This window comes from Physeter macrocephalus, chromosome 2, assembly GCF_002837175.3.
Source record: "Physeter macrocephalus isolate SW-GA chromosome 2, ASM283717v5, whole genome shotgun sequence".
Taxonomy (NCBI): Eukaryota; Metazoa; Chordata; class Mammalia; order Artiodactyla; family Physeteridae; genus Physeter; species Physeter macrocephalus.
This window is the reverse complement of record NC_041215.1, coordinates 7,569,807-7,592,889: the sequence shown is the minus strand read 5'-3', so window position 1 is coordinate 7,592,889 and position 23,083 is coordinate 7,569,807. Positions and strand designations below refer to the sequence as shown.

Here is a 23,083-nt window from a genome sequence, read left to right as displayed (position 1 = left end):
CAGGCCCAGTTATACCAAAACTGATTCAACAGCCATCATCCCTGTTCTCCATAGGCAGAGTACTGTTTATGGTTAACGGTAGGGTTACTGTTGATGAGGTAGCCTGGAGTTTTAAAGTATCTGCTCACCAATTTCCCTGGAATGAAAATTGGTGTAGTGTGTCTAGTCTCCTACCATGGTGAGTATCGTAGTCCATTTGGGCTGCAATTAAAAAGTACCACAGACTGAGTGGCTTATAAACAATAGAAATGTATTTCTCACAGTTACGGAGGCTGGACATCTGAGGTCAGGGTGCCAGCCTGGCCAGATGGTCAGATGAAGGCCCTCTTCCACGTTGCAGACTGCCAACTTCTTGTATCCTCACATGGCAGAAGAGGCAAGGGAGCCGTCTGGGGCCTCTGATGAGGGTACTAATCCCATTCATTAGGGCTCTACCCTTATGACCTAATCACCTCCCAAAGACCCCACTTCTTAATACCGTTACCTTGGGCATTAGGTTTTCAACATAAGAATTAGGTGGGAGGGGAACAAAAGTATTTAGACCACAGCAGTGGGCACAGTGTTACCCCAGCTTTCTGTACATTCAAGAAGACTAGTTCAAGAAAACCAGCTTGGTGGCCAACAGCCCCACTGCAGCTGAGATTCCTCTTCCCCTTCTAGTAGAGAAGCCCCATGGTGTGAACCTACTCTTCCTCCTTGGCCTGTAGACTAAAGGCTGAACTCCGCAGCCTGGCTGCCTCCTCTCCCACCATGTGTCCTCACCTACATGTATCCTCTTGAGGTCCTTGGAGCTGCACGCCAATTCTATGAAGGTGCCTTGTGCTCCACAATTTTGTACATGCAAGGACATACTGCCACTCTTCCTTCAGGGCTCAGCTTCCTCAACTTCTGCCCACTCTGGGGCAGAGTTAGCCTCTTCCTCTTGTGCTCCCACATCGCCTCTTGTTCATTTAGTAAGTCGTTACACATTTTGCAAAATTGTCCATTGGACTACGTATTTCCCAGGCTATGCTCTTCTAGCTCCTTTCCAGGGGTGAACCACTGCAGACTCTGAGTGTTTGTAAAATGGATGGAGCTCCCAGCATTGCAGAGGGGATATCCCAGGCTCCTTGACCCGCTTCAGGACTCCCAACTTCCTGTGGCGATCTCGCTTAAGTTTGCACCATGGCCCTGCGTAACTTGGCCTCCTCTTAGGGCAGACTCAGAGGGAAGTGCACCTTCCTGAATTAGCTGGTGTCTAGTGAGAGGGTGGGGCTTGGTGACATTATAAGTCAGATTACTCGTGAGTTTCACTTTTGAGTGCAAAGCAGTTCAGTGGGACGTCTCATATTGAGAGAGAAGAGCCCAGGTCTGAGGAGAGTGACCAACTGTTGCTTCTCCCAGGTAAGGTTCTCCTCTAATTCCTGCCTGCCTCAGCTCTAGCCCCTTCCTTACCCTCATCTCTCCTGCTTAGTCCATCCTGGATGAGTGGAGGCTGGAAAGACTAAGCTGGTTGGTCCTGGATAGTGGTTCCTATCCTCGGCAGAGGTCCTGGGATACCTTTCAGAAGGAAGGCTCGTTCCATTTAGCTGATTCAACTGAATTAAGCCAAGAGGCCCACAGTTATTCAAACGTGTAGACCCTGGGCTGGGTTCTGGGGATCTAGTGATATGGGAGACATGTCCCTTCCCACAGGAACTCTCAGCTGGAAGAGACAGAAATGAATACATTTACTGGGAGTGTAAATACTGGGGTTACCTGGGGGAAGCTTCACAGTCTCTGGTATGTAGAAGTGCTGAATAAATGTTGAATAGAAGAAGAAATGAATAAGAGTGAATGAGTGATTGAGCTAGCTGGGCCTCAAAAGGAGAGTGAAATCTCACCATGTGTGTAGCCCTAGGCCCTTCCCAAAGGTAATTGCCTCAGTTACCCCATTTTATCCTCAAAACAGGCCTCTAACATATATGGAACATATGTTTGACAGATGTGACAGAAACAGTGTAGGTATATGTGATGTTGGGGAGATTTTTTGGAAACTGATTTCTTGGTTCTCTGAATAAGAACTCCCCACCTCTCAATTTTTCAAAGCTGTACTAGCACCTACCTATGCCAAGCCCTGTGCTGGGCATTGAAGAAGCAGAGATGACTCAGACAGCAATTCCAGGGAAGGCTGTGAACGAAGGCTGGACAGCAGGAGACAGGATGAAGCTCATAGTCATGTGGCTGGAATATGAAAGGGAGTAGCAAGAGAGGAAGCTTGGGTTGAGGACAGTGTGAGGGGGTTGCAAAGTCACAAAGCATTTGGGACTTTTTTTTCTGCGGTAGAAGCCATCACAGTGTGACGGCTTACTTCACATTGTGGGGAATGACATGATAAAATCTATTTTTGCACAATCACTCTGGTAACATGTTTGGTGTGGGTAAGGTGGCGAGATGGACACATGAGAGCACGAATATCAATTAGGAGGCTGTTGGAATAATCAGATGGGTGGAAGGTCTGGGACAGTGGCTGTGGGAACTGGGAGGTGGAGACACACACAGCTCTTTCCGCTCTCAGCTCTTTCAGCCTGAGAACTTACTGCATAGAGGAAGTGAGGGTCAGGGATGTATAGTGGCAACGTGAATGCCTCCAGCCAAGGTGAAGGACAAGAGAAGAATTTCGTGGGGAAAAGTGAAGGAGGAAATGAATGTGGCTTTGACCATTGAGTTTGAGGAGCCTTCTCTAGCATCCAGAGATGCTAACAGACCATTGGAATTTGGGATTTGGCTCAGGACAGGGGTAGATTTGGGAACCTTCACACAGGTTTTAATCAAACCTTGTGGATGACTGAGATAAAGAGGGAGTGTGGAGAAGAAGACAGTGGCCAGAAACTTGGGAGCCCCATTGTTTAAGAGGAGAGGAGCTAAGGAGTTACTGACGAAGACTATGAGAGACTCAGGAAGGAGGCCCAGGGAAGACTGACTGTCAACAGCCAAGGGAGGAGAGGATTTTGCAGTGAAGAGAATTCTCATGGCTTTGCATGCCTGAGAGAGGGTGAAAGCATGGGGACTGAGGAAAAGGCTGGTATTGGGCAGTCAGGAGATCATAGGTGACCATGGGGAGGGCAAATTCATGGACATGAGGGGAGTGGCAGGTGGGGAGGGGTTGCAGAGGTGCGAAGGTAGCTTTCCTGAAGTTTTGCTGTTAAAGGAGGAGAGGTGGAATAATTCAGTAGCCAGATGCCTTCTGCCCACCTTGGGCCCTCTACTGCATTTCCCTTTTCTTCCACCCCTGCAGGGCACCTGAATCATTGAAGGCTCCTTTGGAAATTTCCTGGTCCCCATTTTATTTATATGTAGATGAAAATAAAGTAGGCCTTGAGATGGAGAGACCTGGTGTGGCTGCTTTGTGAGGAGCTGCATCCTCAACTATGAGCACAGGGCTCTTTCAGCTCAGTATCACCCCACCTTCCAAAACCCACCCTGACGTTTATGTTGCACATTACAGTTCCCAAAGCATTTTCCCTGTGTTACTCTATTTAATTCTGATGACAACCTTGTGAAGGTAGATATTATCTTCTCCTGTTTTTTACAGATGAAGAAACTGAAATGTAAAGAAATCATAAATGATTTGCCCAAATTCATGGCATTAGTGGAACCCCTTTCTGAAGCACAGATCCACCCCTTTCCACTTCTCTCTTCAGCATGAAATTTACACACCTTAACTTGGCATGAAGGTGCCAAGCCAGCCTGCTTGCTTCTCCAGCAGGTCTTTGGCCCCTCCTTACCTCACACCCTTTGCTCCAAACCTTTAGCACATCCCTGAACTCCCAAGTACAGCAGCAAGTCCATTTCTGTCACTGCCTGTGTCAGTCATACTGTGATTATTGGTGAAGCTGTGAGGTCCCTGAGGGTGTGGCCTAGGTCTGCTTCATCTATACCCTAGCATGTGGTACATTAGGCATTAGGGACTGATAAATGTGAATGAATGACAGAATGAACGAATGGTATTGGGATTAGAAATCAGCCTTCCCAGTGCTCTTTTGTTGTACATGCTCTGGAAAATGAGGGCTTTCTGGTTGTTTACTAAAGGATTTTGATGGTCAGAGATTCTGAGCTCTGCCCACATCTTCCTTCCTGGTCCCCTTCAGAAGGAAGAAAGTTAAGGGTCTGCATCACAGCCTCCGAGGTTCATCACAACCTGTGGAGTACGTGGTTCACCCGGGAACCCTTTTCTCCCATAGGAGGTCACCCCCCACCGTGGAACCACATGGACTCCATTGGGTCTCTAGGGTTGCAGCAACGGGAAGGAGCTCCCAGCTCCCCCCAAGAAGGCTTGCCCTGCCCGTCAAACAGCTCTGAGCTGGTAAGTTCAGCGCTGGGTTCCTGTCTCGTGCCTATTCAAGGCTGTCAAGAGCAGGAGCAGCAGAAGATGCCATGCGGCCACTGGCTCACACCCATGTGGCCCTTTCCTGTTTACTGAGCCTTTCATATCTGATCTAGTAGCTTTCTCCTTCAAGGCTCCACACCACTGCAAGGCGGGGGTTATCTCCTCATTTTACAGCCGAGGAAGGGGGTTTAGAGAGGTGACGTACCTTGAGTTTAAGGCATGACAGGAGCTTGAGCTGAGGTGTTTCATCTCCAAAGTCTAGAAAGGACCCTCCAGGGTTTTTCTTGTAGAAAGCTGTGTTCTTAAAGCCCTTCCTTTTCCCACTTCTCAAGTCATTCCTGCACATCTTTCACCCCTCAACACGGCCACTGAAGTCAGGCACACAGAGAGGATTTCAGTGCTGAACTCAACTTGGAGGTTGTGCAGCAAGGTTATTGTGCCTCAGGTTAGCTCAGAGTGAGTTTCTCTTTTTTCTGTCATCTTGACCAAGATTTAGAAGCCCTTGCCTACCATACCCTCTAGCAGGAAACACTTGGGTAAGTCAATTCATATCTCTTCATCTCTGTTTCCTCAACAGTGAAATGGAGGAAAATAAAGTCTAATCCTCCCACCCCCGGAGGATTAAGTGAGCTAATGGAGATACAGGACCTGCACAGAGGAGGCATCCATGAAAGGGTTCTTGAATTGTTCCCTGCAGTTTCTTTAGTTTTCCAGCCCATTCTGAAACCTGCTTGATTTGGCTTGTTGCCCAAACTAGAGGGGCGTCACCCCTCACTGCATTTCATGCTCCTACTTTACCCTTGTTCAACGTCTGCCCCAGACCCTGTAAACATTTCTTCTGTGCACAACCCCTAGATGGGCCACAGCAGGGTGCAATGACTGTGCTGCGGTGCCTGCCCTGCCAGGGCTTGCTCTAGGGCCTGCCACCATCACCTCTTTCACTTTTCGCCACTCTCTCGAGACTGGCACTGGTCCCACACCCACCCTGCTGGCTCTATTGCACACACCTGCAGTTTAAGGACAATTCTCTTCAGCTTTGGGGGAACTTCACATGGATGCCAAATTTCCTGTGGCCTTGGGCCCCCACTCAGCACTGCAGACTTCAACCTCATCTCCCCTTCCCATGATGATCTAAGAACCACGTGTGGTCGTAGCCCAGTCCCATCTGAGTCCCTTCCTGGTGGCTTCTGCCAGGACTCTTTTTGTCAGCAGAGGGGACATGGAGTCAGGCTCCCCAGGCTGGTTTTACCTTGTGCTCTGAGGAAAGGGAACCCATGTCCTATAGGCCAGCCACCGTCTCACCCCTTCACATCTACTGTCTTCTCAGTCCTCACAACATCGCTGAGAAGTGGGTGCTATTTTTGTTCTTGCTTGACAGAGGAGAAAACCTCAGAGAGATGAGGTGGGCCCTGACTGACTGACACAGCAAGTTGGTCAAAGGATCCAGCATTGAGGCCACAACGAATCCAACCTTCCTCTAATGCTTTGCTCCTCACTCTCCTGGCTGAGGTCTCTCCCCACTCTTCTTGGGGGAGGTTGAGGGGAGACTCCAGTAGCTTCTCCTGACTGCTGTGTGCCCACCAGCGTCAGCCAGGGAAGTCCTCCTGTGTTTCTTCTTCTGCCATCTCATAGTCACTCCTGATGTGACTATGGCTTCTGCCATCTCATAGTCACTCCTCTTGCACCTCTCACTGCAGCCGGGAGGAAACGGAGGAAAAACATCGATCTACCCAAGCCATTGACTTCTTCATAACTCTGCTGTTGTCATTAAGCAATAATAAAACACCCCTCACATCTGAACAGCACTTTACACTTTCACATACATTATCCCCTTTCTTATGCCACCACAACCACTTAGTCAACAAATCCTGAGAGCCAGCCACTCCTTGTGGCCCTGAGATACAGCCATGAGCAAGACATGGCTACTGGGTGCATTTGAGTATTGTTATTCTCTTGTAAGTCTTACCATGTCAGAGAGAAGTTTAACTTGCCCAGGGCCACATAGCCAGGAAGTGGCAGGGCAAGGACTCAGATGTAAGTTTTCTCATCCCACGTCCTATGGGGTTTCTTTGCTGCAAACTTCATCAGCTTTGGGTTCTTTTCAGGTGTTTTTATTAGTTTTCATAAGGCTTCACATTTATGTGGAAACATCTCTGCAGTCAGATCTGGGTTCAAGCCTCACTCTGCTGCTTAATAGCTGCTTGGATTAGGCAGATGACTACCTCTCTGAGCCTCAGTTTCCTCATTTGTGACTCAGGAATATCTCCTCCTAGCATGCATGGCTACTGGAAGCAGTAATGTGAATATGGAACTGAACATCTGGACTCCAGTTAGGATCATTTACCTCCTTAGGGATCTGTTTCCCATTCTCTTCCTAAAGCAGGGGTGGGACTGAGTTGCCCCCATCTTCCTCAGTTGACAGCCTCTCCTCCCTGGCTCTCCCTGCCTCCTTATCCAGGTGCCTGAGTGGTACTTTACAGATATGGGCCCAGTGTGGGGTAGCAGGTCATAGGAATGGAATTCCTATGAGACAGGCAGTGGGGACCTGGGAAAGGCTAAGCCTGGGAGAATGGAGTCGGGGGCTGGGACCCTCTGACAAACCCAGGGAGGCTGCTGAGGCCTCTTTGAAGGACAGGCCAGAGGGTTGTCCCAGGGAGGTTTCCACACAGAAGTGAGATACTGGAGCTTTTCTTAAGCTCCCCCAACTCAAGCTTCTGCTGGAAAAGAACCTGGTGTCCCATCCTCTGCTTTCCCTGTCTGCCCGCCACTCCCTTCACTCTGATCTGCCCCTGGCCAGCCTTCCCCAAAATCCATCCCCTTGCTCTGAAGAAAAACATTTTGTGCTTTTCCCCCATATCTTCAAATGGCTCATTCCCTTCCTTCATTTAGGTCACCTTCCCTGACCAATATCCAAAAATACCTCTTCCTCCCCTGGTCACTCCTGAACTTCTATTTCTGCCTTTCTTTTCTACCAGTACTACCAGAACCATATTACATGTTTCTGTGCTTATTTTCTGCCCCCTACACTGGAATTGAGTTCCACAAGAGCAGACTCAGCTGGCTGTGCAGTGTATGGTGCTTAGAATAGTGCTGGGTACATATTAGGGGCTCAGTCAATGTCTGTGTGAAGGATGACCAACTGTGGGAGGACTGTCCTCCACGGTGTGGCCCCCAAACTCTCCTGGCTGGGCTTGCTCGGGCTCCAGAGTGGAGTGTATCGGAAGAGGGAAGCCCCTGAACCTGAAGTTCATCCACACATTTGTACATTATTTGCTCATCTAACAACAATTCACTGAGCAACTCGGCTCTGGGTCCTGGGGAACCAGAGCAAATCACTGGTGGGGTGACGGGAGAGGTCTTGCCAGCCCTGAATTCAAAGTAGTAGAGGGGGTTGGAGGGAGCTGAAAGGATCCACAAGGGAATGGAGCAGGAGGAAGTGGGTGGGTCTTCCCACCAGAAAGGAGCTTTCTGAGGGTGCAGGAGCTGGTGTAGGCTGTGAGCAGCAAGAAAGCCACAGTGTGTGAAGAGGCGAGGAGTGGGGCTGGGCAGGTGCTGGGGAGCGCAGCAAGGCTCACAGTGGGCTCAAGCAGGGCTCAGGCCAGCCCCTGGGGAAGCTGAGGGAGGGGTGCTGGTCTGGGCTAGGGAAGGGAGATATGAACTGGGCCAGGCTGGCCTCTGTCCTGGTTGGAGTGGGGGAACTTCGCTAGGCCAACAGGGCTCCTGCCCAGATGTTGGCCTGTTTCTCCTCAGGTACAGGAATGCCTGCAGCAGTTCAAGGTGACAGGGGCACAGCTGCAGCAGATCCAAACCAGCCTCCTGGACTCCATGGAGCAGGCCCTTAAGGGGCAGGCCAGCCCTGCCCCTGCTGTCCGGATGCTGCCCACATATGTGGGGTCTACCCCACATGGCACTGGTGGGTGGTATAGACTAACATGGGTGGCCAGTACTGGTAAGAGGGTTCTGATCTGGGGGAGGGGGGAGTTCCTTACCCCTTTCTTCATCTCTAAGGTCCCCATCTCTAAGGTCCCTTGATGAGACTTCACAGGCCTTGGGAATGTTTCTGGGAAGAAGAGGGCTTGGTCTCACCAGCTGCGTGTCTTTCTGTGACCTGCTTTCCTACAGAGCAAGGAGACTTCGTGGTGCTGGAGCTGGGAGCCACAGGGGCCTCACTGCGTGTTCTGTGGGTGACCCTGACGGGCATTGAGGGGCACAAGATGGAGCCCCGAAGCCAGGAGTTTGTGATCCCCGAAGAGGTGATGCTGGGTCCTGGTCAGCAGGTGAGCACTCACTGCACAGGCTCTGGGCCCGGGGGCAGCTGGGGCCCCAGCTGTCAGAGCTAAGCCCCCAACCCGCCCCACAGCTCTTTGACTTTGCCGCCCGCTGCCTATCTGAGTTCCTGGATGCGCTCCCCGTGGGCAATCAGGGTCTGCAGCTTGGGTTCAGCTTCTCCTTCCCTTGTCACCAGACAGGGCTGGACAAGGTGAGGCAGAGTGGCTACAGGGACAGTGGGTGGAGGGGCTGCAGCCCCATGAAGGTCGTTGGAGGATTGACCTGAATTTTCTGCCTCCAGAGCACCCTCATTTCCTGGACCAAAGGTTTTAGGTGCAGTGGTGTGGAAGGCCAGGATGTGGTCCAGTTACTACGAGACGCCATCCAGAGGCAGGGAGTGAGTAGAGGCAGGGGAGCAGGGAGGGATGCCCATGTGGCCTGGGCCTGGGCCCAGCACATGTAAGCTGTGCCTATGCTTCTGGGAGGGCCTGCTTTCCTTTCCTGTTTATACCCTTTATCCATGCAACCTTCGGGTAAATGCTGCTACCATTCTCATTTTATAGCTAAGGAGACTGAAGCTAAGAAAGGTCAAAAAACGTTCAGGACTGTAGGGGGAAACAAAGATGAAAAGACTTGACCCTGTCCTCAAGGACCTCACAAGTCTAGTGGGGAAAGCATTCCAATAAAAGATTGTCTGTGTTGAGAATGTGGTTCCGATGACTGTGGGAGCACAGAGAAGGTTGTACTATGACTTGAGCAGAGACTTGAAGGAGAAGTTTGCCAGGTGCATAAGCTGGGGCTGGGGAGGAAGGTCTAATTTCAGAGAAGGTCATATTCAAAAGTCTGGATGCCTGAGAAAGGCCACTCTGGATCTGTGCGGACTAACCACCACGGTGCTGTGTGAGTAGCTGGAAGTCAGGGCTGAGAGGAGCAGGCGTGGGGAGCCAGGCCAGGACCAGGGTGAGCAAGCGAGGTGTCTACAGCACAGCCTTCAAGGTGACATGTTTGCTAACCCTTGTCCTGGTCCTGTGGGGAGCACTGGTGTTCTGGAAGTGAAGGCTGAGGCTGAGAACCCCTGAGACTTCCAGAGCCTGGGCTGGGGGCAGAGGAGCCAAGGGGCAGGGGTGGGATGGGAGGAAAATCCTCTATAGGGTGGGAAGGCCTAGAGCATATGTGATGCAAATGTGTGGGGCATGCAGACACGCATTTCAGGGACTTTGTGTGTCTCCATCAAAGCCAGGGCCCCAGCCCTGCCCATCCCCCAGGTTCCCTGACCTCTGTCCTCTCTGTTGTCCAGACCTACAGCATCGATGTAGTTGCCGTGGTGAATGACACAGTGGGCACCATGATGGGCTGCGAGCCAGGGGTTGGGCCATGCGAAGTTGGGCTGGTTGTAGGTGAGCCACGGGCATTTGTGTTGGTGGATGGAGGGCCTGGAGGCCTGGTGGACAGGCCCTGATGGGGTGTCCCTGCCAGACACTGGCACCAATGCGTGTTACATGGAAGAGGCACGGCATGTGGCAGTGCTAGACGAGGACCGGGGCCGAGTCTGCATCAGCGTCGAGTGGGGCTCCTTCAGTGATGATGGGGCCCTGGGGCCAGTGCTGACCATCTTCGACCACACCCTGGACCACGAGTCCCTGAATCTGGGTGCCCAGAGGTGGCCTAACCTTCTGCTCTAGCCCCTATCACTGCTTTGTTCCCCTCCCGCTCTGTTGTCCCTGTACTCCAGCCCTTAGGCCCCTCCCTCTCGTTTGCTCCTAGGCTCTCCAGATTGCATCCTGGGGGGCCCTGGCCAGGCTCAAAGAAGGAATGGGTTCTAGAAAGAAGAGTTTTTAACTCTTGGCCCTCCCTTATTCCTGACTCTGGCCAGCCCTGGCAGGGGTTGGGATTTGGGAGTAGCCAAGCAAATAGTCTCCTACCCTCCTTGGGTCCTTCCACCCTCCAGGAGCCCCCATGAACCTAATCTAAGCCAGAGTGGTCAGTGGGGTCTGGGTAAACACCCAACTGTCTCCTAGGAGGCCATTTGCTTCTGGACCCTTCAGCAGGGACCGCAAAGAAAATGACCCCTCTTTGGGAGTTCTTGGAGGTGGGGCCAGGTGGGCTGAGGGCTTAGGAAAGGCTCTGTCCAGCCACCCTTCCTGCCTGTAGGTTTGAGAAGATGATTGGGGGCCTGTACCTGGGTGAGCTGGTGCGGCTGGTGCTGGCTCACCTGGCCCGGTGCGGGGTCCTCTTTGGCGGCTACCTCTCCCCTGCCCTGCTAAGGCAAGGCGGCATCCTCCTGGAACATGTGGCTGAGATGGAAGAGTGAGTATGGGAGGCAAGTGGGCTGCTACAAAGGGGTTCTTGACTTGGGAGTGGGGAGGATGCTCTTTCCCTGAGGTAGCCATGGAGCTTTGGTGGGGGCAGGGAGCTTTTGGACTACTTCAGCCCCAAAGTAGCACCCTGTCCCCGCCAGTCCCTCTGCTGGGGCAGCCCGTGTGCACGCTATCCTGCAGGACTTGGGCCTGAACCCGAGGGCCTCAGATGCCGAGTTTGTGCAGCAAGTATGCGCGGCTGTGTGCACGCGGGCTGCCCAGCTCTGTGCAGCTGCCCTGGCTGCCGTCCTCTCCCGTCTCCAGCACAGCCGGGAGCAGCAGACACTTCAGATCGCTGTGGCCACTGGAGGCCGAGTGTTTGAGCGACACCCCAGGTATTGGGAATACAGATGATCCTGTGTTAGCAGGTAGCAGGAACAAGTGTGTGTTTGTGATACACACCCAGAGGGCACTCTGGTACCACTGGTGCAAGCCGATGGGTATGAATGGCACCCAAGCAAAGTGAGGACAGACAGGGGCTGGGGAGGCCAGAAGAGGTCAGAGGAGAGAAAGAGGCTTCTCTTGGTTGTGCAAGGGAGGGTGTGACTGGAGGCACTGGGCGTATGGTTGGTGCATAGATGGGTTTAGAACTGAATTGATTTGAAGTGAGGGAGCCCAGGGCTTCCGCAAGCCCTGGGGGTCAGGGCCAGGTGCCAAGCCTGGGTGGACCTGATGTGTGTCTGTAGGTTCCTCAGCATCCTGAAGGAGACAGTGATGCTCCTGGCTCCCGAATGTGATGTCTCCTTCATACCCTCTGTGGACGGGGGCGGCCAGGGTGTGGCAATGGTGACTGCTGTGGCTGCCCGCCTGGCTGCCCACCGGTGCCTGCTGGAGGAGACCCTGGCACCATTCCGGTTGACCCGTGAGCAGCTGGCAGCAGTGCAGGCACAGATGCGAGAGGCCATGGCCAAGGGACTCCAAGGGGAAGCCTCCTCCCTCCGTATGCTGCCCACTTATGTCCGGGCCACGCCTGATGGCAGTGGTAAGGACTTGGCCTGAATGTGGGGCTGGGACATGGGCTCCTGGGGGTCACAGCATGTCTGGGGGTGGAGCTTCCAGCTTTGACCTGGCACTGAGGGTCTCTGCCCCACAGAGCGTGGGGACTTCCTGGCCCTGGACCTGGGAGGCACCAACTTCCGGGTCCTCCTGGTGCGTGTGGCCACTGGAGGTGTGCAAATCACCAGCCAGGTCTACTCCATCCCGGAGTGCGTGGCCCAGGGCTCTGGGCAGCAGGTACCCACAACCTGGAGCTGATGTCAGGGGGTGGGGAAGGGCCAAGTGGCCTGCTCCCTGACTTGCTCCACCCCTCAGCTCTTTGACCACATTGTGGACTGCATCGTGGACTTCCAGCAGAAGCAGGGCCTGAGTGGCCAGAGCCTCCCCCTGGGTTTCACCTTCTCCTTCCCATGTAGGCAGCTTGGCCTGGACCAGGTGAGAGAGGGAGGGCTGGGAGAAGCCATCCTCAGGGGCTTTCCACCAACATACTCTTCTTGGAGTGGGCAGGAGGCCTGGAGAGGGCTTCCTGGGCTAGGGAGAGGGCTGGGTGGAGGCACTGCAGGGCTGGGCCTGCACCCAGCCTTAGTTTCCCCAGATGTGATGTGCCCAGGTGGATGGGATGCAGTGAAATGGCCTGGAATCCAGGGCCATGAAAATGTGTGGGATGGAGAAGGACATGGTTACCCCTGGGGGCTTCCAGTGGGCAGGAGAGTGGAGCCAGCATTAGGTCTGGGCACTTGGGAGCAGTGCAGGCCAAGGTTGGGACTGACCGGGGGACACACTGGCTGTCTCACCCACAGCACTGTTGTAATGCCGAGGGTATCTGCAGGGAGCAGGTTGTTTGTTCTGTCTCTCAAAGGGGCTTGTGGTTGCATGGTTTCTTTGCCCTCACTCCTATTCCCGGCCTTGCTGGTATCCTTCTCAGGGCCTGGTTGGGGTTGGCAGAGGGGCAAGCACAGGTCTAGACATAACACCCACTCAGCACACACCTCCACATCCTTCATCAGGAATGCTAGACTTTTCATGCACGCACCTAAGGCCTGCCATGGAGACGGCTCCTCCCAGACCTCTCATCCAAGCTCCCAGGAATCTCCTCCTCAACACCGCCAACTTCTGCTGAAAAGCTCCGGTGATGAGGAGCTTGCTGGCCCTGAAGGTGCCCACCAGGTTCTTCCACACCTGTGGTCTCTGGGAAGCTCTACTCCAACCAGCCTCCTCTACTCCAACCAGCCTTTCTGTGGTTTTCGCCTACCCTCTGCTCCTGCTCTGACCTCTCAGACACAGGCCTCTGTGCTTTGCTTTCCTTTGGATCATGCAGTCAGCAGTGTCTCTTTGCTCGTCTGCTTCCTCCAGCCTGAGTTATTCTGACACATTTTGATTATTCCTTGTAAGGTGTGAGAAGCAGGTGGGACTCTGTGCAAAATCAGGCATGAAGGAAACACGGTCCTATTAACAGAATTTAATTTCTATGTTGAACCCACATTCTTTTCAGGAGTGAAAACTTAATGGTAGTCAATTCAGGGACCCCCTTATCCAGGTAGGGGCCCCTCCTTTGCTGTATAGAATGTGCAGACAAGCTGGGACGTGGGGGAAACGTCCAGGCCCCAGCCATTTGGACTCTGCATCTTGCTCTCTTGGGTCTTGACAACTCCCTTGATACCTTACCTTCCCCTCCGTGGGGAAGGAGGGCAGAGGCTGCCTCTGTTCTCAGATTATCCAAATCCCTTCTGTGTCCTCCCCTTCCCCACAGGGGCATGCCCAGGGTGGAGGGCCTAGGACATCTTTCTCAGGAAGCCATCCGGAACCTAGTTCTAACTCCTGCACACCTCACCTTCCCCAAACCAGGGGGTCTTTCTCTCATCTGGGAGTGGGGAAACTTTGCTGTTACTCATGATCTAGCTCTCCCTGTCATTCACTCTCACTCTCTCTGGTTTCTGTTTTTGAGACAATGAGCACAGAACACTCTACCTTGTGGTTTTATGGGGAAAGGAATAAAAGGAAATATTACTGGGGGAAATGTCGGTTAATATGTCTAAAATCTCCTGCCCCAACGATTCCCAGACCTGGTCTCCACGCATCTACTTTGGGCAGAGCAGTCATTTTCTCCTAATGGTGGGTGGAATAGTTCCCCTGCCCGCTCCCTCAGAGGAAGCACAATAAGAAAAGAACAGCTAGGCCCCCATTACTAAGTTCACAATTTAAGGCCAGTTTCTCACAGTAAATTGTCTTGTCCCCTCCTGTCCTGCCCAGGTGTCTGGTTTCTGGCTTTTCCATTCATCCTTCACTAGTATCTGGAACATGCATGTGAATCTCCCATTGACACAGCTCCGTCCCAACTCTGAGAATTCCTTCCTTTCAAGTGACTCTTGCTAGCTCTTTCTGGAAGAGCAGATGCTGCTGCCATTTGGACCTCTGAGACTTCTCTGTCCTTCCCTTTCTCACACACAGCACTCATTTTACCAGATCTGTTCATTCCTAACCCAATTACAAAGGGCCATTCCTTCTGGGCAGATGTCTTAAAATGGCCAGACCCTCAAACTATCTGAGCATTCTGGCACTAAAAGTAGAAGATGTAGGTTGGATGGTTATTAATAGGTTTCTTCACACTGGAATCCTCCTGGGGAATTGGGAGCGGGCAGAAGGCAAGGCCCTTAACCGTATGACAGAGTAGGCACAGAATCCTACCTGGGGAGGGAATCATACACTGCATTCTGATGGGATGCAGGCTTTGGGGAGGCAAAGTGAGATTCCAAGGGAACTCTAGCTTCCTGCTTCCTCTTGGTCCCACCCCAGGGCATCCTCCTGAACTGGACAAAGGGTTTCAATGCATCTGACTGTGAGGGCCAAGATGTTGTGTGTCTGCTGCGGGAAGCCATCAGGCGCAGACAGGTAAGTAGTCTGCCTGCAGGGGTGCTTTGGTGCAACAGGCCTTGAAGGGAGCAAAGGGTCTCCTGCTGCCTGATGTGGGGACCCCTCTGTAGTAGAGACCTCTGGGTCCAGTGCTAGTTGCTGTGACGACCACGTTGCCCAGCAACTAGCAGCATCCTTTTGTGTGCAGGCAGTGGAACTGAATGTGGTTGCCATTGTCAATGACACGGTGGGGACCATGATGTCCTGTGGCTACGAGGACCCCCATTGCGAGGTCGGCCTCATTGTAGGTGAGGAGTGCCCTGCTCTTTTGTGCCCCTACTGCCTGTTGCTAATTTACTGCCTCCTGTTGATTCAGACATTCCCCTGGCCTTGGGGATGTGGCATCATTCCTACCTGACTCAGTGGGGCCCTGGAACACTCTATTGGGCTGAGGGTCTGGCGCTTCGGTGTCTAGCCCAGCTTAGCTACTGACTCACAGTCATTTAAGCTCTCTGAACCTCAGTTTGCCCATCTGTTAAATGAATGTGAGCTTTGGAGTCATACAGATTTGGGTGGAAATACTAGCTCTGCCACTTCCACTGGTATGACCTTGGGCAAATCACCAGAGCCTCAGTTTCCTCATCTCTAAGGTGGAGATAATAATAATGCCTGTCTTAAGGGGTTATGAGGATGAAATGGGAAGGGACAAAGTGTAGCATTATGCCTGGCTCATGGCCTACAGAGTATTTGGAATTGGGTGGGACCCCAGTGATGGGGTGTGTGTGTGTGTGCAGAGAATGAGTTGAGATGGTTCTTTGAATAGTCCAAGATTCTAAGTCTTTTTTTAAAATTTTTTGATATTTATTTATTTATTTGGCTACGCTGGGTCTTAGCTGTGGCACGTGGGATCTTTAGTTGCAGCACGCGGGATCTTTTTAGTTGCAGCATGAGGGATCTCAGTTGTGGCATGCAGGATCTAGTTTCCTGATCAGGGATCGAACCCGGGCCCCCTGCATTGGGAGCGCGGAGTCTTAACCACTGGACCGCCAGGGAAGTCCCCAAGATTCTAAGTTTTTATTAAGCACCTCTCCTGTGGTCAGTTGGGGGCTGGATGAAGGGACAGGATGACACATAAAGAAGGGGAAAATATCTGCCTTCTCGGAACTGACTGTTTAGTGAGGGTTGAATCCAGAAGAGCACGTGGCCATCAGAGAGAGCTGAATCTGACTCTAAATGCCAGGGCAACAAGCCAAGATCAGAAAGGAAAGGGTCCCGACATGAGTGAGACTTGAAAAGAAAGCCTTGAAAAAAGGAATTTGGCTAGATGGGGGAGGAGGGATCCCATAGCTCCTTGGACATCCGTCTCTTAGAGCAGGAGGTATGTGGCAGCCTCTAAGGAGACTGGGAGCTTCTTGAACATAGTGTCTGGCCCCGGGAGGTGCTCGAGAGAGGCAGGCCCAGATTGCTGTGTGAATAAACAACTGGATGGAGTAATTCCAGGGTCCAACACACCTGCTTAGAGCTGATCGTGTGTTGGGGAGAAGAAGGAAAAGCCTTTACCCAGGGTATGCCTTCTGTCTAAGCTTCTTGGCTTCAAGGTCAAATCCAAATGTCATTTCCTCTCTGTAGCTTTTCCTGACTTTCTAGGCAGGAAGACTCACCTGTGCTTGGGCGTTCCATGATGCTTTTCTTTGCACTTCTATTTGGGCACACACAGGAAGTATCAGAGTTGGCTGCTCATTGCCCAGCCTCTGGCCGCTGTGGAGCTCCTTGTGTCTCATTTTTATGTTCCCAGTTCCTGACCCAGCACCTGCTGTTTGACTAAAGACCTGGAAGGCCAGTCCAGGAGGGCTTGGGCCTCTCACCCATGTGACAGTGGGGGCTGTCACACATCTCTCAGGGGAATGATGTGAATGACGGGCATTTTGGGAGCACCCTGGGGTAGCATGGGAGATGCGCTGATGGTGGTGCTGGTAGGGGAAGTAGTGGAGTCCCGGGGGGCTTGATGGTGGCAGGGTCTGAAAAAGGGATGCGAGGAAAGGAGGACCAGGCCCTGGGCAGGCCAATGAGCATGGGGTGATGGAGAGGTAGGAAATGAGCCCAGATTTTGCTGTCTCGGTGGGAAGGGCTCAGAGGGATCTTGTCTGCAACAGTAAATGGCTCCCACCCCATCTGGCCTCTCTGAAGGAACTGGCACCAACGCCTGCTACATGGAGGAGCTCCGGAATGTGGCAAGTGTGGCTGGGGACTCAGGCCACATGTGCATCAACATGGAGTGGGGTGCCTTTGGGGACGATGGCTCCCTCAGCATGCTCAGTACCCATTTTGATGCAAGTGTGGACCAGGCATCCATCAACCCTGGCAAGCAGAGGTGAGGGTTGGGCTGGGCAGGTGTGACTGGTGGTGGCTGGCACTAGTGATGTGGCTGGTGGCTGGTGGTGGCACGGGGCTGGGGCCTCCTGCCCTGTGTGCACACACACTTTCATGCAGGTTTGAGAAGATGATCAGTGGCATGTACCTGGGGGAGATCGTCCGCCACACCCTCTTGCATTTGACCAGCCTTGGAGTTCTCTTCCGGGGCCAGCAGACCCAGCGCCTTCAGACCAGGGACATCTTCAAGACCAAGTTTCTCTCTGAGATTGAAAGGTGCTGAGGCCTGAATTATCTCCTTCCACCTCGCAAAGGACTGTATCGTTGGGTGGAATGTTGGTTGGAGGGAGGTGCACCCAGAGGACGGAAAAGCCATGAGAGGAGGGCACTCATGCAGGACCCTGCCTCTCTGTGCCCTATTCCCTCCTGTCCCCAGTGACAGCCTGGCCCTGAGGCAGGTCCGAGCCATCCTGGAGGATCTGGGGCTGTCCCTGACCTCAGATGATGCCCTGATGGTCCTGGAAGTGTGCCAGGCCGTGTCCCAGAGGGCCGCCCGGCTTTGTGGGGCAGGTGTGGCTGCCGTGGTGGAGAAGATCCGTGAGAACCGGGGCCTGGAAGAGCTGACTGTGTCCGTGGGGGTGGATGGAACCCTCTACAAGTTGCACCCTCAGTGAGTCTGGGTGCCAGGCTGGGCAGGGAGGCATGGTCAGGTGGGGCCCGGCTGACCTGGCCTCACCTCGGCCTCTCCCCCTCACAGCTTCTCCAGCCTGGTGGCAGCCACAGTGCGGGAGCTGGCCCCTCGCTGTGTGGTCACCTTCCTGCAATCAGAGGACGGGTCCGGCAAAGGTGCAGCCCTGGTCACCGCTGTTGCCTGCCGCCTTGCCCAGATGACCTGTGTCTGAAGAAGTCTCCAGCAACCAGCTTTGTTGGACCAGGGCTGGGACCCCATCTGTCCCCCAGCCAGGTCCAGACACCCAGGACTTCCAAAACCGCCATGTATGACCCCCAATGGCCACTGGCCTGGACCCCTAGCTCTCCCCGAGAGAAGCAGCACTTGGGTTAGCAATATATATATATAATTTATTTACATTCACGTCCGCTAAAATCCCTATGCGCCCTGGCGGCCGGGCAAGGCTGTGTACATAAGGCCAAGTGTAAGTGCACGAATGCACTTAAAACAGAGTCAGGGCACAAGCTTCACATGACTGGCCCCGCACGGGGGCACCGGCCAGCCCCAGAAACGGGCACGCCACGGCACGCACACTCGCCATTGTCCAGCCCGGGACTCCCGTTGCATATTCACACGCCCCGTCGGGCAGGGCTCCTCGTGGCTGAGGGCAGGGGGGGATCGGGGAGGAGCCGTTGGGTGTCCCTGGGTGGGTGGGAGAAGGGCAGCATGTGAGAGGCAGATGTGGACTGACACCAGGCTTGAGAGACGTGAGCAGCCTCCAGGTGTACAGCATGAGATGCATGTGTGGGGGGATGCATGTGACAGGAGCACACGGGACATGCATGGGCACATGCCCGTGTGGTAGTTGTGTGCCTGAATCCAGGGGCCGCCCCCTGTTCAGCTGTGGCCCTCAGTCCCACAGGCTTGGAGCCAGGCCCCTCAGATGTGCCCCTACCCAGCAGGCACAGAAATGTTTGCATAAGGTCCAGCTCAGGCAGGAGCTCCGGGGGCCACGTCCCGAGCCCATCGTGTGCATGTATGCCCGTGTGTATGCGGCCCCCTGGCTGGGGCAGGAGGAGAGGTAGCATCACACGCACATACACACACACAGATGGGCTGGGCCCAGCCCGGGCTCCAGGCACTGTCCACCCTGGGCCCCGGGCAGAGCCGGAGCAGGTGGCAGTGCCAGCCCGCCAGGCAGGCCATGGAGGGGAAGGAGTGCGGGCAGGGTCTGAAGGGCCAGTATTAGGGGACAGCGTCTGCCAGGAGGGGGCCTGTCCACGCAGCTCTCCCCGGTGGTGGCTTCTGCCTGTCCCTGGCGGGTGCCAAAGCTGGTGAGAGTGTAGGCTTTGTGGGCCTCGCCGGCCTCAGCATTCGGCCTCTGACACTGTGAAGAGGCCAGCATCTGGCTGGCCAAGTCCGGCCACTGCTGCAGCCAGCTGGCTGAGGTTGCCGTTGGGGAAGTGCCGCGCCTCCCACAGGTTGAGGATCATGGCTGTGGGGCTGGGCTTGGAGGCAAAGAAGCTGAGATGGCTGCAGAAGGGAGGGGAGCCCATCAGTGGCCTGGCTTCCCTCAGGCTGCTGCCTCTACCCTCCTAGACCACCCAAGGACAGGGCCTCCCCTCACTCAGCCAAGGGGGTGCCCCAGCTGCTGGTGGCTGGGGCACAGGCCCCAGAGTGTGTCTTGTCCACCCGCTGCCCCCATCCTCTCCACCCAGGCTGGGCTGCAGGTGGCCTTCACAGCCCCTCCCTGCCCATCTCCCACCCACCTGTCCAGGTGGAGTTTCTGGGCCAGAGTCCGCCAGTCGGCACCCCGGCTACAGGGTGGATCTAGGCTGGTAATGATCTTCTGCCGAATGAGGAAGGGGATCTTGAAGGCACTGGGGCCCACTAGGGCTGGGACCCCCCCTTCACTCTCCAGGGCCAGCAGCTCAGCGAATCTCGTGTCCTGGGAGTGGGGAGGGGTGGAGGTACCTGTTAGAACTTGCCCAGCCCAGCCCACTGCTACCTCACACTGGGGGAATGCTTGGACCACCTCAGGGCATGGGGACAGCGTGGGCACTGTTGCTTCCCGGTGGACCAGGGCCCTGCTCACTGGAGCACTGAGGTGCAGTGACCTGCCCACAGTCACAGAGCCAGTGAGCAGAGGAGCCTTCTGACTTCATTCTCCTTCCTACCCCATTACTCCTCCCTAGGTCACCTCTGCCACCCTCTGCTGACCAGCAGAACTCTGCTGATCACTCAGAACTCACTGCTGTCCTCTCACTGCCTCTGTCCTCCACACTCAGTTCCCTCATTGCTGCCTGTCTAACTCTTACTCATCCTTCCAGGCCCAGTAAAAGTCCCTCCTCAGGGAAGTCCTCCGCGGCCCCCAGGCCAGCTCCATCTCCCCCTCCCCTCCCTGCTGCTCCCGTCTCCTCCTCTCCAAGTCCAACAGCATCTGTCTGCATCTGTCTACATGTGCATCTGCACCTCCCTCCCTGGGAGACTTGGAGAGAGCTGCCAAGCGGTTTCTAGGAGGTGGGCTTGGTGGCAGGGTAGGCCCAGTGGGGGAGCAGATTATGGCAGTGCTGCCCACCTTGGTGATGTTGAAGTTGATGTTGAAGCTCTGCCCGTCGCCCTCCACCTGCCATACCCACACTTTGCAGGCCAGGTCGCTGGTGCTGGGGCTGACGCGCTCCAAGGTGAAGGTACAGTGCAGGTACTGCTGTGTGCCATTCCAGATGTGATAAAAGGGGATCTCCTGGGGGTGGGGGGTGACAGAGAGGTGGCATCAGGTGTGCCCAGCTCAGGTGTGCCCAGTTCCAAGCACCTTGAGCGCCCGCACCTGGTAGCTGACGAGGAGCTTGCTCTTCCACAGGGAGCTGGGCACGTCATGGATGGACAGCCGCAGGTTGTGGTAACTGTCCTTGAAGTGCAGGATGCGAGGCTCCTGGATCAGCTGTCCTCCCAGCTGCTTCTCCAGCTGCACCACCTCCTGCAGTGCCCCAGGTGTCAGCCAGGCCTGGGGGCTGGGAGCGCCCCTCTCTACTGCCCCCTCCCTAGGGCCAGGGGTGGTCAGCCGTCAGAGCTGGCCTCCCTGTGGCAGGGTGGGGCTGGAAGGTACCTTGAGTGCATCGTGGGTGTCATGCAGGCAGTAGACTCGGATGTTGTACTCGAGGGAGGTGCAGGCCACGGGGGCAAACAGAAGCAGCTTGAGGCGCTTGGCCGCGGCCACGCTGAGAGCCTCTCCCACCAGGGCGAATCGGCCCAACTGCTCCGTGAAGACATAGCAGGCGCCGGCCTCCAGCTGGCAGTAGTAGAGGTGGGAGGGTGCCTCCTCGCCGAGGTGCAGCACGTCCTGCAGGCAGGGCCTGGTGGGTCAGCTCGCAGCCAACCACAGCTCTGAGGAGTGGCCAGAGACTGGCCGGGGGAGGGGGGGGCGTGGCTCAAGGGCCAGGCAGGAAGCCAGACACCACTCTGAGCTCCAGGGGTGGGGTGGGGAGGAGGCTTGGGGCTCACCTCCCAGCTGCCTTCGCAGGACTGCTTTTTGAGGTGCAGGCTCCAGCTCTCAGGGCTGGGCTCCCCACAGTGGTCCATGGCGAGGATGACTGGCCGGGTGAGCAGGACTCCGGGGGGCCCACAGCTAACGATGGGACTCAGCAGGGTCTGACAGCCGGCTAGGGGCAACCTCAAGTGGGGAAATATGGGTGGGAAGGGAAAGGCGTCAGTGGGCCACCCTGGGGTTAGGGGCTGTGGAGCTGGGTGGAGCTTAGGAGCCCCTCTTCCCCTGCCCTCCCTCGGGCCAGGCCAGACCAGGCCCAACAGTGGGGTGGGCAGGGGCGTCACGGTGACAGCAGGCAAGGACAGGACCCACCCAGTCCCAGCAGCAGGGCCCATGCCCACACCTCACATCCTCCGGCTTGTGCAGTGTGAGGTAGATCTCGTAGATCTTTCCTCGGGGTATGGCGTCTGGGGGGATGAGGAGGCTGATGCCTGTGACAGAGAGGTGGGACAGCCGGGGCTTACCAGGGCTGCAAAGACACCAAACACCTCACTCCGCCAGTCCCTCCCTGAGCCTCCCTCTGAGGACTGACTGGCGCCAGCCTGGCCTGGGAACAGAAGTGCCACTGGGACTGCCAGGCTGGCCAACCACCCACACGGGCATGAAGCTGAGTCGGGGAGACCCCAAGAGTGGCTGAGGGAACTCAGGTGGGAAATGCATGCCTAGTTAGCCTGGGCACAGAAAACTCTGGAACCCCCAGGTACGCTGTACCTACCTGCCCCATCATCCACTTAAAACCTTCCCTGCCTCCAGGGTAAAGTCCAGCTCCTTGGCCGGATATTTAAGGCCCTTGGCCTGTGGGCCTAGCCTGTGCTGTGTACTTGGCTGTTCTGGAGCCACCACCCTAAGTGTGCCTCTGAGTGCTCCACCCTCCTGGCCTGCTCAAGTTCCTCCTCTCTCCCTCGGCTTGGCCACCTCTGGGTGGGCACCCCACCTCTGGTGACTTTGCTCTCTGTTGGGCAGTGGCCCCCTGCAGGTGGGGCCGGGGCCTTTAACAACCTTGCCCACTTTGGTAGCCCTCCCTAGTCTGGGTGCCATTGCATACACGTCCTGTCTGGCTGATTCGCCTTTGTCCCAGCGTCTTGCAGGGGCAGCATCAGAAAGCATCTGCCGGGGGAGAGGTGGTTCCAGGGGAGAGGCAGGGGACAGGACACGGTGAGGCCAGGGGCTGGGGAGTCACTCTGGGGATGGTAAGGAGCGGTCCTGCCCCACCTTCCTGCCCTTTTAGGACAGGGAGCCCCTACATCAGGAGGGGCCTCAGAGGCTCATGACAGGGAGAGGGGAAGAAATTCTATGGCTATCCCACCAAGTCCAAAAGCATAAGCATGCTCTCCTGAGTGGGCAGCTCTGAGGTGGGGGTGGCTGGAATATCACTACTTCCCAGCAACTGAAGCCCAGGAGAGAGAGGGAAGCCAGTGGTGGTGTATTTGCAGCTACTGCTCCCTTCACTTTCCTGTGCTGCCTCCTGGTACCGGCTGCCACGGTTGGTGATAGTCTCGGTGATCCACGTGTGAATGCTCTCTGTGGCGGGGGTACCCTCACTCAAATACTCATTCAGTGAATGCTAATGCTGAGTACTCAGGAACGTGGGGAAAACCATGAGCCCTGCTCTCATGAAGCATTCAGTCCGTGGGGAGACAGATAAGTGGATGGCAGCAAAGGATGCTGGGTGTTGGGGG

General features: G+C 55.1%; 2 protein-coding genes across 2 annotated transcripts in view; one reads left to right on the top strand and one right to left on the bottom strand.

Moving 5' to 3' along the window:
- The first annotated feature begins 1,029 nt into the window (after positions 1–1,029).
- Positions 1,030–18,273, top strand: HK3 (hexokinase 3). Its single transcript, XM_055079967.1, has 19 exons — positions 1,030–1,383; positions 4,203–4,324; positions 8,099–8,261; positions 8,471–8,625; positions 8,709–8,828; positions 8,919–9,014; positions 9,915–10,014; positions 10,094–10,277; positions 10,769–10,924; positions 11,076–11,309; positions 11,661–11,956; positions 12,068–12,207; positions 12,286–12,405; positions 14,764–14,859; positions 15,029–15,128; positions 17,008–17,191; positions 17,311–17,466; positions 17,627–17,860; positions 17,948–18,273. Exons 2-19 carry the CDS (start codon positions 4,229–4,231, stop codon positions 18,090–18,092), a joined length of 2,775 nt encoding a protein of 924 aa, XP_054935942.1. The 5' UTR covers positions 1,030–1,383; positions 4,203–4,228; the 3' UTR covers positions 18,093–18,273.
- An 87-nt stretch (positions 18,274–18,360) lies between these two features.
- UNC5A (unc-5 netrin receptor A) overlaps positions 18,361–23,083 on the bottom strand; it is a 63,085-nt gene continuing 58,362 nt past the window's right edge. Inside the window, exons 9-15 of the mRNA XM_024116321.3 lie at positions 21,748–21,835; positions 21,362–21,530; positions 20,967–21,200; positions 20,688–20,837; positions 20,439–20,603; positions 19,630–19,808; positions 18,361–19,393 (exon numbers count right to left, since the gene is read on the bottom strand). Of these exons, the coding sequence (XP_023972089.1) occupies positions 19,228–19,393; positions 19,630–19,808; positions 20,439–20,603; positions 20,688–20,837; positions 20,967–21,200; positions 21,362–21,530; positions 21,748–21,835 (1,151 nt within the window). The 3' untranslated portion in view covers positions 18,361–19,227. The remainder of the gene's footprint in view (positions 19,394–19,629; positions 19,809–20,438; positions 20,604–20,687; positions 20,838–20,966; positions 21,201–21,361; positions 21,531–21,747; positions 21,836–23,083) is intronic.

What these genes read in the sequence shown, in the direction of transcription:
- HK3 (XM_055079967.1), top strand. Translation starts at nt 4,229, where the DNA reads ATGGACTCCATTGGGTCTCTAGGGTTGCAGCAACGGGAAGGAGCTCCC. An exon ending in GTCTACCCCACATGGCACTG is followed by an intron (nt 8,262 to 8,470) that starts GTGGGTGGTATA and finishes GCTTTCCTACAG; the next exon opens with AGCAAGGAGACTTCGTGGTG. An exon ending in ACGCCATCCAGAGGCAGGGA is followed by an intron (nt 9,015 to 9,914) that starts GTGAGTAGAGGC and finishes TCTGTTGTCCAG; the next exon opens with ACCTACAGCATCGATGTAGT.